General features: G+C 33.4%; 2 protein-coding genes and 1 long non-coding RNA gene across 3 annotated transcripts; all 3 read right to left on the bottom strand.

The window, feature by feature from the left end:
* Positions 1–1,101: 1,101 nt before the first annotated feature.
* Positions 1,102–2,132, bottom strand: LOC127083525 (kiwellin). The gene is made up of 2 exons (XM_051023827.1): positions 1,658–2,132; positions 1,102–1,570 (listed from the first exon to the last, which is right to left on the bottom strand). The coding sequence occupies exons 1-2, from the start codon at positions 2,013–2,015 to the stop codon at positions 1,257–1,259; spliced, it is 672 nt and encodes a 223-aa protein (XP_050879784.1). The 5' UTR covers positions 2,016–2,132; the 3' UTR covers positions 1,102–1,256.
* A 3,849-nt stretch (positions 2,133–5,981) lies between these two features.
* Positions 5,982–7,706, bottom strand: LOC127083524 (ubiquitin domain-containing protein DSK2b). The gene is made up of 3 exons (XM_051023825.1): positions 7,683–7,706; positions 6,998–7,087; positions 5,982–6,285 (listed from the first exon to the last, which is right to left on the bottom strand). Exons 2-3 carry the CDS (start codon positions 7,071–7,073, stop codon positions 6,137–6,139), a joined length of 225 nt encoding a protein of 74 aa, XP_050879782.1. The 5' UTR covers positions 7,074–7,087; positions 7,683–7,706; the 3' UTR covers positions 5,982–6,136.
* Positions 7,707–7,776: 70 nt separating this feature from the next.
* On the bottom strand, positions 7,777–8,543 carry LOC127083523 (uncharacterized). Its single transcript, XR_007788460.1, has 3 exons — positions 8,431–8,543; positions 8,024–8,157; positions 7,777–7,876 (listed from the first exon to the last, which is right to left on the bottom strand). It is a non-coding gene; the product is annotated as an uncharacterized LOC127083523 (long non-coding RNA).
* Positions 8,544–16,544: the final 8,001 nt, after the last annotated feature.

Genomic DNA, 16,544 nt, shown 5'->3' with positions numbered 1-16,544 from the left:
CCTTCACACCAAGCTGTGTCAAATCATCGAGGATGTTGTTGAAAGCGTTGACATGAGCCTTCAAATTGCCTCCTTCCTGCATCTTTAGGCTATTGAGATACCGCTTCACGAACAATCTGTTCAAGTGCGTCTTTGACATGTACTGATTTTCCAATTTTTCTCAGACATCCTTTAGAGTTGTGAGGTCCACGATATGATTTATCATGTCATTAGAAAAGCAAAGTCTTATCAAACCTGCAACTTTCTCCTCCATCTCGTTCCAATCAATGGTTGCGATAACTGTCAGTTTCTCATCATGAAGTACCTTCTGTAAACTAGGCACTGACATCCATTATTAGAACAGAACTGCGAATATAGATCACAGTAAAGAGAAACACACGCAAACGCTTTGTTCACGTAGTTCAACCAAGTTGTCTATGTATGCTACTATAAAGTAACTATAATTCCTTTTATTTACGTTATGTGAATTACATATAGATTACAGTGTTACAAGACACACACACACACACACACACACACACACACACACACACACACACACACACACACACACACATATATATATATATATATATATATATATATATATATATATATATATAGATAGATAGATAGATAGATAGATAGATATAATACGAGGTTTTAGTTTATCTAAAATCTTAATCCCTAGTTTCCCTCAACAAACAATTATCTCTACCCATTATCATCTCAACAATATAAGATATTCTCTCAACAACTTATAGTTATCTCAACAACCCATAATTCTCTCAATAATCCATAATTATCTCAATAATATGAGTCATACTCAACGCAAGACTTTGAAAAACCATCTGAAACCATACTTCAAATTAAAAGATTGAGAATTATTCTTTTGATTCTCATATAAAATACACATTCTTATTAATATATATATATATATATATATATATATATATATATATATATATATATATATATATATATATATATATATATATTTGATTTAGTGTCTGAATTGGGTTATACGGTGTTTTTAAGATTTGGATCCATTATTAATTGCAATAGAAAAAACAAAGGATGAAGGAAATAAAATAAACAATCAGAAGCCAGGCTCAGTTTACATTATGCAAATCAAGCTTATTCTTGTTTATTTATTTTCACAATAGCAAAATGAGTTTATTAAAAACTACCCAGAAGCACAAGGTGTACATACTAAGCTTATTCTTATTAATTAGCCCATACACGTTGCATGCATATATTTATAAGGTTTCTTTCATTCATGTCATTGACCAAGTAACTTGCTCAACACCCACATCTGTATTCAATCCCAACGCATTCCACACAGCCACAGATCCATCCACAATATTGTTATGACATGGCGGCTGACCTGCGTGTTCAGCATCACACCCATTCACTGAATCACATTCGTCCACCACTTTTGCCGTCGTACTCTTCCCGTTCCTCGCCGTGATTCTAATCATTTTTCCACATCTCGAACCTCCCTTGTACCAACCAGTTGAAAGTGCTACCACTCTTTCTGAGTTGTCATGGTATCGATTATCACATTCAGACGGACCTCCTCCATCTCCACCTGTTACAAATGGTTTCAGAATAATTAGCAAGATATAGTTTAATATCGTTAAAAGTTGGTTATGATAAATTCGTATAGTTTATTTACCTTCACTGAAATCGTTAAAAGTGAGTACTGCTTGCGTAGAAGACGAAACTGGTGGAGAGCATCTATATTGAGGGTATGTTTTTGTTTTGCATTGTAGGGTTCCGGAGGACTGGCAGTTGCCGCCGCCACCACCACCACCGCTCGGTGGTGATGGTGACGGGTTGTTGCATGTGTGTGTCCCAACGTCCGGGTCATCGTTGCATTTGCCATGGATGCAAATGAGTTGACCAGAACAATCATTGAGAGTTTTGCATGGTCCGTTGCATGAGGATTGAGCGTTTGTGATCAAGAATGGAATGTTCATAACGTTGAAAAGGAAAATGGAAGATAGAAAAACAAGATTTGATATGAGAGTCATTGAAATTAGAGTAGAAAGAGTAGATAGTTATTGTGAGATTGAAGTTTGTATATCCTTTATATAGAGTTGGCAAAGCGATCTTGTACTCATCATGAAGTTATTGTACCTAGCAAGATTACAATTTGAGCATCCTATTTTGAAAATTGGGACAGAGCATCCTATTTTAAAAATTTAGACATATTGCAAGTTTGACTATGATACCCTAAGTCAGACGGTGCAATTATGAAGAAAATAATTAGGTTCTATTGACAAAATGTTAAAATGCATTTATAATTAGAATCGGCAAAAGGGACTACTCTATGTAAATAAATTGGTTATCATGGACCTTGGATTTTATAAGGTCGTGAAAAAAAACATATAATATGAAAGTTTTGAGCTATTCGATCCTAATTGAATTATTTATACAAAAATGATAATAAAAATTATATAATATAAAAATATATTATTTAAAATGTAATATATTTTTAAATAGTATATTATTTTTTATGAATAATATAAATGTTTATAAATAAAGTATATGTTTAAATTATATAAAATAATATTCAAATATTTAAAATAAGAAAAACTAATATAATATAAATAAATTGTAAAATAAAATATAAAATAATTAAAAATTAATTTTATTATATTATTACATAATATTTAAAATTGAATAGAGAAATATCAATGTGTTATTTTTCATCGAGACAACAACAACAACAAAATCTATCATACTAAGGGGAGTCGGTTACATGGATCAACTTCTGCCATAATTATATTTAAGGACATGTTTTTATCCTAATTTTTAATCTCAAGATCTTTGTTAATAATCTTTTAGAGTGTTCCTAGGTATTCCTCTACCTCCAGCTATTTGACCCATATCCATTTGATCTGCTCTCTTTACCACAATATCTTTAAATCTTCTCTCAACATGCCTAAACCACCAAAATCTATTTTCCATGATATTTTCTACTATAGGTGATACTCCAATACTCTCTAGTATTTTCATTTCTAATCTTATTTTGTCTAGTCTGACAACACATTCAACACAACATTCTCATCTTTGCTACACATAGTTTATTATCGTGTTGATTCTCAAGCACCTAACATTTTGTCTCATACAATATTACAGATTTTATCGTAGTTCGATAAAAATTTCCCTTCAGCAACTTGAACAGTACCTTTATGTCACAAAAATCCCTGAAATACTCCTCCATTTCAATCATCCAGTTTGAATTTGATGGCTTACATCCCATTCTATTTCTCTACCGTTTTGTATTACATATCCAAAATATTTAAATCATATGACTTGTGGAATGATATGATATCTAAATTCCACCTCTATCACTTAAAATATGAATTTAGTTACCACTACACTATTGAAAAATATATAATAAGACCGATTAAATATTAATATAAGTTTTTAAATTTATAGTTATGCAAATCTAACGTATTCCTATCCTTTATAAAATATAATTCTAATGAATTGCGAGTTTTTAAAGGAATCGAATAAGATTTGAAAAATCTAAACTCTAATTTTAAAGATTATCGAATTTGATGGACTGACCCTTTTATAATAATCCATTTTGACTTTTCTTTTTATAATGATGGACATCATTACCGTTGAAAATTGCTATGAGCCATATGTTAGTTGAATTCTTCTTTGTTTGATCTATGGTACAATTTTTTGCCTTCAATATACCCTGAATTATGTTTTGATTTTACCGACAAGCATAGCTTATGTTAGGAGTACCAAACGAGATGCCCCACAAAAAATAATTAAAGCGGTGATTACCGTATTTTTTAAATTTAAAAATATAAAAATTTATGTTAAGATTCGTACATGAAAAAAAAATGGGAGTGGACGACATAGTAGAATCTAAATTTTTTGATTATTCATAGACTGAAGTGCAGGTAAAATCTACCACCTTAAATTATTAATGTATGCAGGTTAAAATTTAGAAAAAAAAATTCTTTTATAATTTAAATATATTATAAAAGGTTTTTAAAAATGAATAAAATGTTATTAAAATATTACATAATTATTTAATATATTTGAACTTAATTAAAGTCGAGTAAACAAATTTGTGTATGAATTTAAAAAAGAAAAAAACTAGAGACTCACATGGATGGCTCTCATATATGACTTAATAACCCTCAATTCTATAAATATTAAAATTTTATAATTTATAGTTTTTAATATTGGATAACTTTTAATTATATAAAAAGTGTTCAACCTTTTGTGAAAAACACAATAATATAAATGTATTTTAAAGTTTTCTCGTGGTCCTATTCTCCTCCATTTAAGCAACTTCATTCATTTCTTTTTTGTTTCTACTATTTGAATGGTCTTAGAATCATAATTGTTGACCGAATTTTTCATATCTGAGTGCAATTCTAAAACGCATCCGCACCGCTGTAGGGTTCCAATTTCGATTGGGCTGTTTTATTATGAGAAATTCCTAGTTGGTAGTTTGTTTACCCAATTTTGAAAAACTCCCTTAAACATTTTAAAGAAAGTGACCAAGTTTACGATTTAATTAAGTCATATTTTTTAAAGGGACACTCACATTTTCTTGAACCGCTGTGGTCTCGTTTAAAATTCTGGAGATGAGGTCTATATTTCCCGTTTGTTTCACACGTCATTATCACAAAAGCACGTCTTCTATCCGAACCATTATCGGACCTTCCGATAACCACACCAAATCCCATTTTGGAGGCCTCTGTATGAATCTATTGAAGCATGTGATCACGAAATTAACTCATGCTCATTTTTAAATTGGTTTCCAACATCTACTGCCTTCACAACAACACCTTTGACATTGGGAGACATAACTTTTTTTAGGAAAACATCAGGGATCACCATATCTAATGAAAACAATTACCACAATATAATAAATAAGTGCTAATTATGTAAACAAAGTTGAAAATATGAACACATGCAGATACCGAAAATACATTTCCGAATGAGTTCATACTCGTTCCGAAAATGGAATAAACACACGTTTTTTCAAAAAGAAAACAAGCTTAATGTGAGCAATGAAGCTTGAAATAAATTATGTTTACTTGAAATTCCAACTTCTTTTGCTCCCTTTGATGTGATGAAACACAAGATTGAAGATTTGGAGTGAAAATGTGGATTGAGAATGGATGGTTTTTGGTGAAAAACAAGTATGGTTGTGTGATCATGCAACTCTGTGTTTTATCAAATTATTTTGGAGATGCATCTCTGTAAATATCTGACATATAAAAGTGTCAACAAATTTCAAAATCCCGCCCCAAACTTCTGAAGATGCATCTCCAGAATGTCCACTGAGTTGATCAACTATCACTACAACAAACAAGACCTTAGACAGCGCTTTTTTTAGCCTTAGACAGCGCTTTAAAGCGCTGTCTAAACCTCCGCTGCTAAAGGTTTAGACAGCGCTTTTTTAAATCTTAAAAGCGCTGTCTAAGCCCCCCCCCTTAGACAGCGCTTTGGCCAAAAGCGCTTTCTAAGACCCTCCTATTTTAATTTTTTTAGGTATACCTTAGACAGCGCTTTTCAAAAAGCGCTGTCTAAGCCCCCCCCTTAGACAGCGCTTTTGCCTAAAGCGCTTTCTAATCCCCCCCTTAGACAGCGCTTTTTACAAAAGCGCTGTCTAAGGTATACGAAAATTTTTGAAGCTTTTGTTTTAAACCACATTTTTTCCAGGTTTATAAACCAGAATTTGACAGACAATTATCACATTTTATATATGCCATTTTGGCCTTTTTTCTACCAATTTTTGGCTAACAAATATATATATATATACCAATTCAAACCAATTTTGCCTTAAATGTATCAAAATATATACAAATTTATGTACACATTTACAAGTCATTACATATACTACAAATGTACACATTAATTACACAAATTTATGAACAAACATTGAGCTCTATCATGAATTGACACCACTCCTCTTTGATTTCGTCCACTTGATCCTTTGTATAAAATGCACAGTAACAATGTATATAATCTACACCATTTCAGCTCTGACCACTATAATTTGGACAGATTTCTGATTTTATTTAAATACCCAACAAGGCACTTGAACATAGTGGTCAACCTCCAAAGTCTGCTGCAGTAGAGAAAAAAAAGCAATTTGCTGAATTATCTTCTACTGACCAGAATTCCCCAAAAGGCGTTCAACGGCTGCATGAACATTCCCTGAAGTGGCAATGAGAGCCCTAATGTTCTCTTGTGTGTCGAAGAATCCCATCTCTTGAAGTTGTGAAAGTTGGGTAGCATACAATTGCTCCGGTGGCTCTGAGAAGGCAAAAGTCAGTGAGCAGTACAAAATCTAAGCCAAATTCATTAGTAGGTCCCCACCCAGACTATTTATTTAAAAATCTTTTTATAAGATTCGTATGTTTGGAAGTTTATAATTGGGTCACCGTGATTCAAAAATATCCATGGGATGAAACTTCATAAAAGCAAAGGATCAAATCTGATATTTTGAAAATTGGGACCGAACTGTCAAATTTTAATGGTCCCTACAGTTTCAAAATTTCTAATAGGCTCCCTGAATTCAACATACTCTTAGAAACTTGTATGATTTCTTCATAAGCAAGAACCGATTAGATTTTTTTTAATTGAAGACCCAGTTACAAAAATTAAAATGAAGACTTGTAGAAATGGAATGAAGCCATAATATGTATGTCTCCCTACTTGTACTGTTAAAATTAGAGTGAAACAAGATCGCATACATTTCATTCCATCCAATACCTCACTATTCTTCCTATTTTTATTGGGAGATATGAGATAGAACATGTCTTTTCTTCCGCTTCATCTTAAAATATACAAACATTAAATGGTAACTTTATTTTATTCTATTCCACACTAAACCATCCTGTTCGTTCCATTAGGTGCCATAATGAACTAAATATACAAAGATAGCCTAATTCTTAAATAGTATCAGGAGCAACAGATTAGCACAAACTGAAATATATTGAGAGAAATAGAAGACTACAATGCTAACCATTTGATCTATTTGGAACAGCTAGGCTACCAGCTCCAAGTCCACCAAACATGCTGGATAACATCTCCAGCCCCATGTTGTTAACAGGACCTGCCAATAAAACAAGTTGATAATGATTTCAAAGAAATGTTACAACTTATGTTTGCGCATCATTCAAAATAGCCACCACCTAACTTACCCCCATTTATACATTCAATTCAACATTAATTACTTTTTCCAATTGTACCATCTAAGTAATACTACTTGCATCACTCCCAACTCAATATCTGACACTTAATATTTATGATAAAATTACTCTCCCATTTATACGTATTGCTTAATGTGTGTGAATTGGTCTACTGGCTCAATTATATTAGGACGGGTATTTTTATGAATTGGCTAACAAAGTCTGTGGAGGTAGTCGCCACCAAAGTATAATTCATAATCAAATTCTCATTTTAGTTTAACAGCAGAACCTAAATATCTTCATTCAAAGAACAAGTGGAAGAAAACTCTCCATTATATTCTTCAATGATCAGCTGATTCAAAAATTATAATTCATTAAATTCAACTACTCCAGCATGGATGGATAATCTTAAGATATAGTTAATCAATTTGAATAGCCAATGAAATATCAAAACAACAACATAAAAGCAAACAGTGTGAATTATCAAAAATCAAGAGAATGGGGGGTTATATAGTGTACCAGTCCCTCCACCAGTTTGACCCAATTCCCTGCAACAAGATACTAGATTAATAAAGCAAAAACATTATTAACCAAAAATTATAAGATAAAAATACTTAGAAATACACAAGATGGCTAAATAACCTAATTAAGTTTACAGAGAGGAGCTGTAGTAAAGAACTGACTCACCTCCATCCCATGGAGTATCATCAGGACTGCAATCCAAAGCAGACAAGAAAGCAGAAATTGCTTATCCATTCATACTTAAAGAAAGTGAAATAAAATAAAAACAAAAAGTGACAAAATTATACAAGTACATACATAATCCTATGCATCTTTCTACAATTATGAATCGAACTCACCCAAATATGACAGCATTCCACAGCATGATGTTGTTATCCTGAGGCGCACCACTGATTCCTGCAGGTGGATCATGTTGCAGCCTCTTAAAATCTCTCATCAGTCTCTTCCTAGCAGGAGTCGACATCGCTAGCACCTATGAAATAAACAACAGGCACAAAAGTTACGCATAAGAAAACCTAGATCAATATATGCATGTGAGACACAAACAAATTGATAATTCAATTTGGTAGAATTTCCATAATCAATCGTAAGAAAACAAAATAATGATAAAATTCGGCAGCAATCTCACAGAAAGAGTGGTGATTTCAATTTTAGGGTTTTGATTCAGATCCAAGCGAAAACGATGATTAAAACTGATTGAATGATAAATAGAAATAATGAAATGAAAATGGAGAAATAGACTGACCGATGAGATGGGAAAGGGAAAAGGAAGTAAGTAAGAGGTGAGATCGAATGGAAAGCAAGGGCGGCTGAGGGAAAAGTTGGTTTTAGAATTTAGAAGAGGCGTGGTGTTAAAAGCGCTTTCTAAACCCCCCTTAGACAGCGCTTTTGGTTTTAATTTTTTTTTTAATTTAAAGACTTTAGACAGCGCTTTATCAAAAGCGCTGTCTAAAGTCTATATTTAAAAGCGCTTTCTAAAAGCGCTGTCTAAGGGGGGGTCTTAGACAGCGCTTTTAGAAAGCGCTGTCTAAGACCCCCCCTTAGACAGCGCTTTCATTAATTTTTTGGAACATTTTCCGTGTTTTATTTTAATTTTAACCTTAGACAGCGCTTTCTTTTAAAAGCGCTGTCTAAGATGCGCTGTTAAAAGTCATTTTTGGCGTAGTGTATCATTATATTTATTAAAAATATCTGGAGATGCATCTCCAAAAAAATTTATATTATTCATCTAGGATGGAACTTATTTGGTGCACCATAACGTTGGTGCACGGTACATCCGAAGATGTATCTTCGGAATCTGAGGGGCAATTTCGATTTTCCATAGGGTGTTTTTTCACCCTATAAGATGCCATAAGAAATTCCCTTATTTTTTTCTTCCTTTCTTTTCTTTCCATATGGGTTTTCCTAATCGGATTGAGTGCAAAATATGCACCTTTTAATATGGTATTAGTTGAATATACTCTGATCCACTTTTTTCTCTTAGTCAAAATTTGGCTTTTCACTTATCAAGGTTTTCCACTGTTTCTCTAGCTCTAACAAGTGTGTGTCATGCACCACCAATGTCAGCTAAATTTTACACGTGTTGCAACTTTAGTTTCTTTCAATTATAAAAATCTCCCCAACCTTATCTCCATCTCTATCCACCTCACCTTGTGTCCGCTCCTCATTAGCCATTCACAAACTGTTTTTGAGCATTTCTCAAATCAAGGTCTCATCAAAAGAATGGGTAACTGCTCATTTTACTCATCACAACCTCTCTCTTATTTTCCATCGCACAACTCATTCTCCCCGTACCTCCATTTGTTTCAACTAAGAATTACCCTCAAATTCATCCATTCATCTTTACCAAGAAATTCAAGAATCTCAACCCACCCTTAACTAAGAAAACCCATAATCTTTTAAAATCTTCAACAACTTCAACAACTTCAACACCAAAAACCCAAAAATATTCATATCCACAAAAAACTTCAAAATCTGATCATTTTCTTCCCTAGAAACCTTCAACGAAACAAGTCTCGGAACTCCATCATATGTTCTCCAACTTGAATGAGGCAAGAAAAACATGGATTCAAGTTAACAATGTTAGTTGTTGTTGTTGTGTAAGATAAAATGTTTAATGTTGTTGTTTTTTAAATTTAATGTTTAATGATTTTATTTCTTTTTGTTTTGTTAAGAATTAATATTTAACAATTGTGATGATTTTGTTTTGTTGTTGTTGTGTTGTTGTTGAGATTTAATGTTTAATGATTCCATTAATGTTGTTGTTGTTCTTGTTCTTGTTATTTTTGTTCTTCTTGTTCTTGTTGTTGTTGTTGTGTTATAAATATTTGATATTCTATATTATGATGAAAGTTCTCGATGTAGTCAGTCAAAGCATGTGGAAAAAATAAAAAAATTAGGCTGATTGAATTTTCACCACAGTTGGAACTTCTAACTATGGTGAAAAGTGGGTTGGCTGATATTTCACCATAGTTGAAAGTTCCAACTGTGGTGAAATGTAGCTTGCTATCATGTTTTCCACAACGAACCTTAGACCGTGGTGGAAAGTAGTGTACTTACTACCACCCCTACCTTACCACGGTTGGTCAACTGTGATAGTATCTCTTTTCCAACTTTGCTGAAAGGGCCTTTACGTAGTATTGAAAATCACCCAAAAACCTTTGTATCCTCAACAATCTTCAAAATCTGATCACTTTGCCTACCAAAACATCTTTAAGATCTTCATACGCTATCAACGAAAATCACCCATAAACCTTCATATCCTCAATATATATTTCAAATTCCGATCATTTTGCTTAACTAGAAATGTTCATATATTCAAATGCATTTAACATGAAAATCAAGATATTTAATATCTCCTTATCTCAACATTCATCTTTACACAAATCCTTCATCTTTATTTTGCAAACCCTAACCTTACCCCTATCAAACTCCAAATCTTCCATTCTACTGAAACCCTTCATTTTGTTCTTTTAATCGAACCCTTATTCTTCATTATGTTTCAGTGTCATCTATTTCTTGCTCATTCATGGAGAACGATGATTCTCTCACCAATGATACACCATCTCCTAAAAAAGCACCATCCCCACCTTGCAAAAACTTGAATTCCATATCCAATAACTCAGTTCAATCTTCTCAATCAACTACCAAAGAGAGATGTAAGATCCTAATTTTATGCACCCAATTGACAACTCCAACCTCTCCATAGTATCCTCATCTTTGAACAACTTCAATTACGATTCATGGCCTCACTCCATGTTTGTTTCCCTTTGCTCCAAAAATAAGATTGGATTCTTAGATGGCGCACTTTTTCGATATGCTGACACAGATAGACTTACTTTGGCTTGGGATCATTGCAACACTATGGTGATGGCTTGGATGACCAATTCCATCTAGGCCGAAATTGCTCAAAGTATCCTTTGGATGGACACTCCTCATAAAATTTGGGTGGAACTGAGGGATTGTTATCATAAAAGAGATGTTTTTCGAATTTAGGATCTCCAAGAAGAAATATTTAGTCTTAAACAAGGAGATCAATGCATTACGTAGTACTTTACTACTCTAAAAAAAATGGCAGGAATTTAATAATTTTCGTCCACTCCCTACCTGTTCGTGTCCAGTTAAATGCGCTTGCACTCTTTTTTCAACAATCCAAAGTTACTGGGAAATTTATTACGTCATAAGGTTTATAAAAGGGCTCAACAATTAATATGCCCATATCAGGTCCAACATTATGCTAATGAACCCTCTCCCATATTTCAACAAAGCCTTCTCTATGATGATTCAACAAGAACAACAATATATTACACCTAGAACTGATGAGAAAAATCTCTTAGCCAACATCTCCAAATATCAACACAAACCTCGGGCTCAGTACTATTCAAACAAAGAAAATTCTTATGGTCAAGGAAATTCTTATGATCGTGGCAAGAGTCTGAAAATATGTACTTACTACAACATGTTGGGACATACAATTGAAATTTTCTTCAAAAAGCATGCCCTACCACCATACCTCAAGAAAAGTAATGTCAATTAAGCTACTACAATTCCTGATAATCCTGATGGATCTCAACTGACCTCACCAGAAGACAATTCATGTTCTCTTCCAACCGTGTCTTTCACTGTTGAACAACATAAGGTTCTTCTAGATTTACTACAACATTTGTCTCTATCGACTTCACCCAACGTACAACAATTCCACACAATGGGTAACACTTCTCCTGGTATCTCTCACTCCATCTTTTCTTTAGATAATTACAGTACATGAGTTCTTGACATAGAGGCCACAAATCATGTGTGTAATTGTTGAACCCGTTTTCACACCTTATTCACCATTCCCCCTATTACATCAAAGCTCCCAAATGGAGCCACTATCACCACTAATTAAACTGGAACCATAAAATTCATTTCTAAATTTTATTTGAATAATGTGCTTTACATCCCCAGTTTCTCTACCAATCTTATTTATGTCCCTAGGCTAACTAACTCCCTAAATTTCCATATTATTTTTAATTCTAATAATTGTCTTATACAGGGGAACCATACCCTAAAGACGATTGGTGAATCTAATCTCCACCAAGGGCTATACTACCTCACTTTTCCCATTATTAGTAATAACCCTAGGATTGCTACTTTTAATTTCGTTGACAAATGTAACTTATGGCACTATCAGCTTGGTCATTAATCCCATTACACAACCACACATGTTAATAAAATATTTCCCTTTCATGACTTTGATAAGAATATTTCTCCTTGTGATTCATGTTTTTCTTCCAAACAAAAACGTTTTCCTTTTTCGAATAATTACAGTAGATCTGCTGCTTGTTTTGACCTTAATCGCATGGATATTTGGGGTCCCTACTCCACACCCTCAATGATGGATTGTAAATAATTTCTTACTACTGTGAATGATCACACCAGACACTACTGGATCTATTTGATGAAAGTTAAATCTGAATGCATGCAACTTGTTAAGTCTTTTGTTTCTCTTATTAAAACCCAATTTCCAAAAAAGTGTCAAAACAATCATGAGTGATAACAGACCCAAACTTTTGCTAAAATATTTTTACCAAAATAGAGTATCCATCACCAATCCTCTTGTGTTGACACACTCAACACAATGGTATTGTTGAGAGAAAGCATCAACACCTCTTAAATGTTGCTAGAGCTCTTCTCTTCCAATCTAACCTTCCATGAATTTTTTGGGCCCGTGCTATTTCTCATCAAGTTTTCCTTATCAATAGGCTACTATCAAAAATTTTAAACAATATTTCTCTATAATTTATCATGTATAATCTACCTAATTTCATGTTTAAAATTTTTTGGTTGCCTTGTGTATGATGTTTCATCTAAGCTTGGTAGAACTAAATTTGATTCTCGTAGTAGAAAATGCATTTAACTAGGCAATAGGCATGACTTTAAAGGTGGTGTTTTATTTTATCTTCATAATACAAATATTTTTGTATCTAGAGACACCACTTGTTTTGTAGAGAATATTTCCCTACCACTAATTATCCCAAACTCCTAACACTACAACAAAACAATCCGACAATTATTACTTTTATGATTACCTTTATCTCCAACTCTAGCCACCTCACCTTGTGTCCGCTCCTCATTAGCCACTCACAAACTATTTTTGAGCATTTCTCAAATCAAGGTCTCATCAAAAGAATCGGTAACTGCTCATTTTACTCATCACATTCTCTCTCTTATTTTCCATCGCACACCTCATTCTCACCGTACCTCCATTTGTTTCAACTAAGAACTCCCCTCAAATTCATCCCTTCATCTTTACCAAGAAATTCAAGAATATCAACCCACCCTCAACTAAGAAAACCAAGAATCTTTTAAAATCTTCAACAACTTCAACACCAAAAACCCAGAAATCTTCATATCCTCAACAAACTTCAAAATCTGGTCACTTTTCTTACCTAGAAACCTTCAATATCTTCATACGATTTCAACGAAACACTACTACAAAATATACCTTTCGTAACGAACTATTACCTCACCCAAATTATCCATCGCGGTAGAATTAACTCAATTAGGCGTGTTCCTTTTATTTTTATTTTAAGTTAATTACTGTTAGAATTTCAACCGTGGTGAAAAGTGGGGTCTGACCACTCTTTATCATGGTAGGAATTCCAACTGTGGTGAAAAGTGATGCATGGTCACGGGTTCGAATCCTAGCACCAGAAGTTTTTGGTTTTTTATTTATTTTTAACCCACTTTTTATTAAGGTTGGAATTCCAACTGTGGTGAAAAGCGACACATGGCCATGGGTTCGAATCCCAGTACCAGTAGTTTTCATTTTTATTATTTTTAAGCCACTTTTCACCACGGTTGGAATTTCAACCGTGGTGAAAAATGGTGTTTTCCTTTTTTTAATGAAAAATAAATTATATTTTCAAGATATATAATACGCCATGTTCATTCACTTTTTCCGTAGACGAACTTAGACAAACTTCATCTTCTACCTCCAAACTCCATCTTTCATTTATGAAATTCTATTTTTTCACTAAACCAAACTCAAAAACACCATTTCTTCCATAAAAGAAACTAGAAAAACATCACTTATTTCATCAACAAGTCTCAGAACTCCATCATATCTTCTCCAACTTGAACGAGGCAAGAAAAACATGGATTCAAGTTAACAATGTTAGTTGTTGTTGTTGTTGTGTTAGATAAAATGTTTAATGTAGTTATTTTTTAAATTTAATGTTTAATGATTTTATTGCTTATGATTTTGTTGTATTTTTGTTGTTGTTGTTTTTATTGTTGTTGTTGTTAAGATTTAATATTTAACAATTGTGTTGATTTTGTTTTGTTGTTGTTATTGTGTTGTTGTTGTTGAGATTTAATGTTTAATGATTCCATTAATGTTGTTGTTGTTCTTTTTCTTTCTCTTGTTCTTGTTCTTATTATTGTTCTTCTTGTTCTTGTTCTTGTTCTTGTTCTTTTTGTTCTTCTTGTTCTTGTTGTGTTAGAAATATTTGATATTCTATATTATGATGAAAGTTCTTGATGTAGTCAGCCAAAGCATGTCGAAAAAATAAAAAATTAGGCTGACTGGATTTTCACCATAGTTGGAACTTCTAACTATGGTGAAAAGTGGGTTGACTGATATTTCACCACGGTTGAAAGTTCAAACTGTGGTGAAATGTAGCGTGCTATCCAGTTTTCCACAAGGAACCTTACACCAAGGTGGAAATTAGTGTACTTACTACCACCCATACCTTACCACGGTTGGTCAACCGTGATGGTATCTCTTTTCCAACTTTGCTGAAAGGATCTTTACGTAGTACTGGAAATCACCTAGAAACCTTCGTATCCTCAACAATCTTCAAAATCTGATAACTTTTCCTACCAAAACACCTTTAAGATCTTCATACGATATCAACGAAAATCACCTAGAAACCTTCATATCCTTAATATATATTTCAAATTCCGATCATTTTACATAACCAAAAACGTTCATATATTCAAACGCATTTAACATGAAAATCAAGATATTTAAGATCTCCCTATCTCCACATTCATATTTACACAAATCCTTCATCTTTATTTTACAAACCCTAACCTTACCCCTATCAAACCCCAAATCTTCCATTCTACTGAAACCCTTCATTTTGTTCTTTTAACCGAACCCTTACTCTTCATTATGTTTTAGTGTCATCTGTTTCTTGCTCATTCATGGAGAACGATGATTCTCTCACCAATGATACACCATCTCCTAAAAATACACAATCCCCAAATTGCAAAAACTCGAATTCCATATCCAATAACTTAGTTCAATCTTCTCAATCCAATTACCAAAATGAGATGTTGGATACTTATTTTATGCACCCAATTGACAACTCTAACCTCTCTATAGTATCCTTATCTTTGAACAAATTCAATTACAATTCATGGCCTCACTTCATGCTTGTTTCCCTTTGCTCCAAAAATAAGATTAGATTCTTAGATGGCGCACTTGTTCGATATGCTGACAAAGATAGACTTACTTTGACCTGGGATCGTTGCAGCACTATGGTGATGGCTTGGATGACCAATTCCATCTAAGCCGAAATCGCTCAAAGTATTCTTTGGATGGACACTTCTCATAAAATTTGCGTGGAAGTGAGGGGTTGTTATCATAAAAGAGATGTTTTTCCGATTTTGAAACTCCAAGAAGAAATATTTAGTCTTAAACAAGGAGATCAATCCATTACGTAGTACTTTACTACTCTAAAAAAAACGGTGGCATGAGATTAATAATTTTCGTCCATTCCCTACCTGTTCGTGTCCAGTTAAATGCGCTTGCACTCTTCTTTCAACAATCCAAAGTTACCGGGAAATTGATTATGTCATAAGGTTTCTAAAAGGGCTCAACAATTAATATGCCCAGATCAGGTCCAACATTATGCTAATGAACCCTCTCCCATATATCAACAAAGCCTTCTCTATGATGATTCAGCAAGAACAACAATATATTATACCTGGAACTGATGAGAAAAATCTCTTAGCCAACACAAACCTCAGGCTCAATACTATTCAAACAAAGAAGATTCTTATGGTCAAGGAAATTCTTATGATCGTGGAAAGAGTTTGAAAATATGTACTTACTACAACAAGTTGGGACATAAAATTGAAGTTTTATTAAAAAAGCATACCTTACCACCATACCTCAAGAAAAGTAATGTCAATCAAGCTACTACGATTCCTGATAACTGTGATGGATCTCAATTGACCGCACCAGAAGACAATCAATGTTCTCTTCTAACCGTGTCTTTCATTGCAGAACAACATAAGGGTCTTCTAGATTTACTCCAACATTTGTCTCCATCGACTTCACTCAATATTAAACAATTCCACACAATG

The sequence above is a fragment of the Lathyrus oleraceus genome, chromosome 5 (assembly GCF_024323335.1).
Source record: "Lathyrus oleraceus cultivar Zhongwan6 chromosome 5, CAAS_Psat_ZW6_1.0, whole genome shotgun sequence".
Taxonomy (NCBI): domain Eukaryota; kingdom Viridiplantae; phylum Streptophyta; class Magnoliopsida; order Fabales; family Fabaceae; genus Lathyrus; species Lathyrus oleraceus.
Note: the sequence above shows the minus strand (reverse complement) of the source record. Positions and strands in the feature narration are given on the sequence as shown.

Bases quoted from the DNA above. Each gene is read 5' to 3' on its own strand.
- LOC127083525 (XM_051023827.1), bottom strand. From the start codon at position 2,015: ATGACTCTCATATCAAATCTTGTTTTTCTATCTTCCATTTTCCTTTTC. The intron at 1,571-1,657 runs GTAAATAAACTA...CATTTGTAACAG, and splicing joins TTTTAACGATTTCAGTGAAG to GTGGAGATGGAGGAGGTCCG.
- LOC127083524 (XM_051023825.1), bottom strand. From the start codon at position 7,073: ATGGGGCTGGAGATGTTATCCAGCATGTTTGGTGGACTTGGAGCTGGT. The intron at 6,286-6,997 runs GTTAGCATTGTA...TTGCCTTCTCAG, and splicing joins TGTTCCAAATAGATCAAATG to AGCCACCGGAGCAATTGTAT.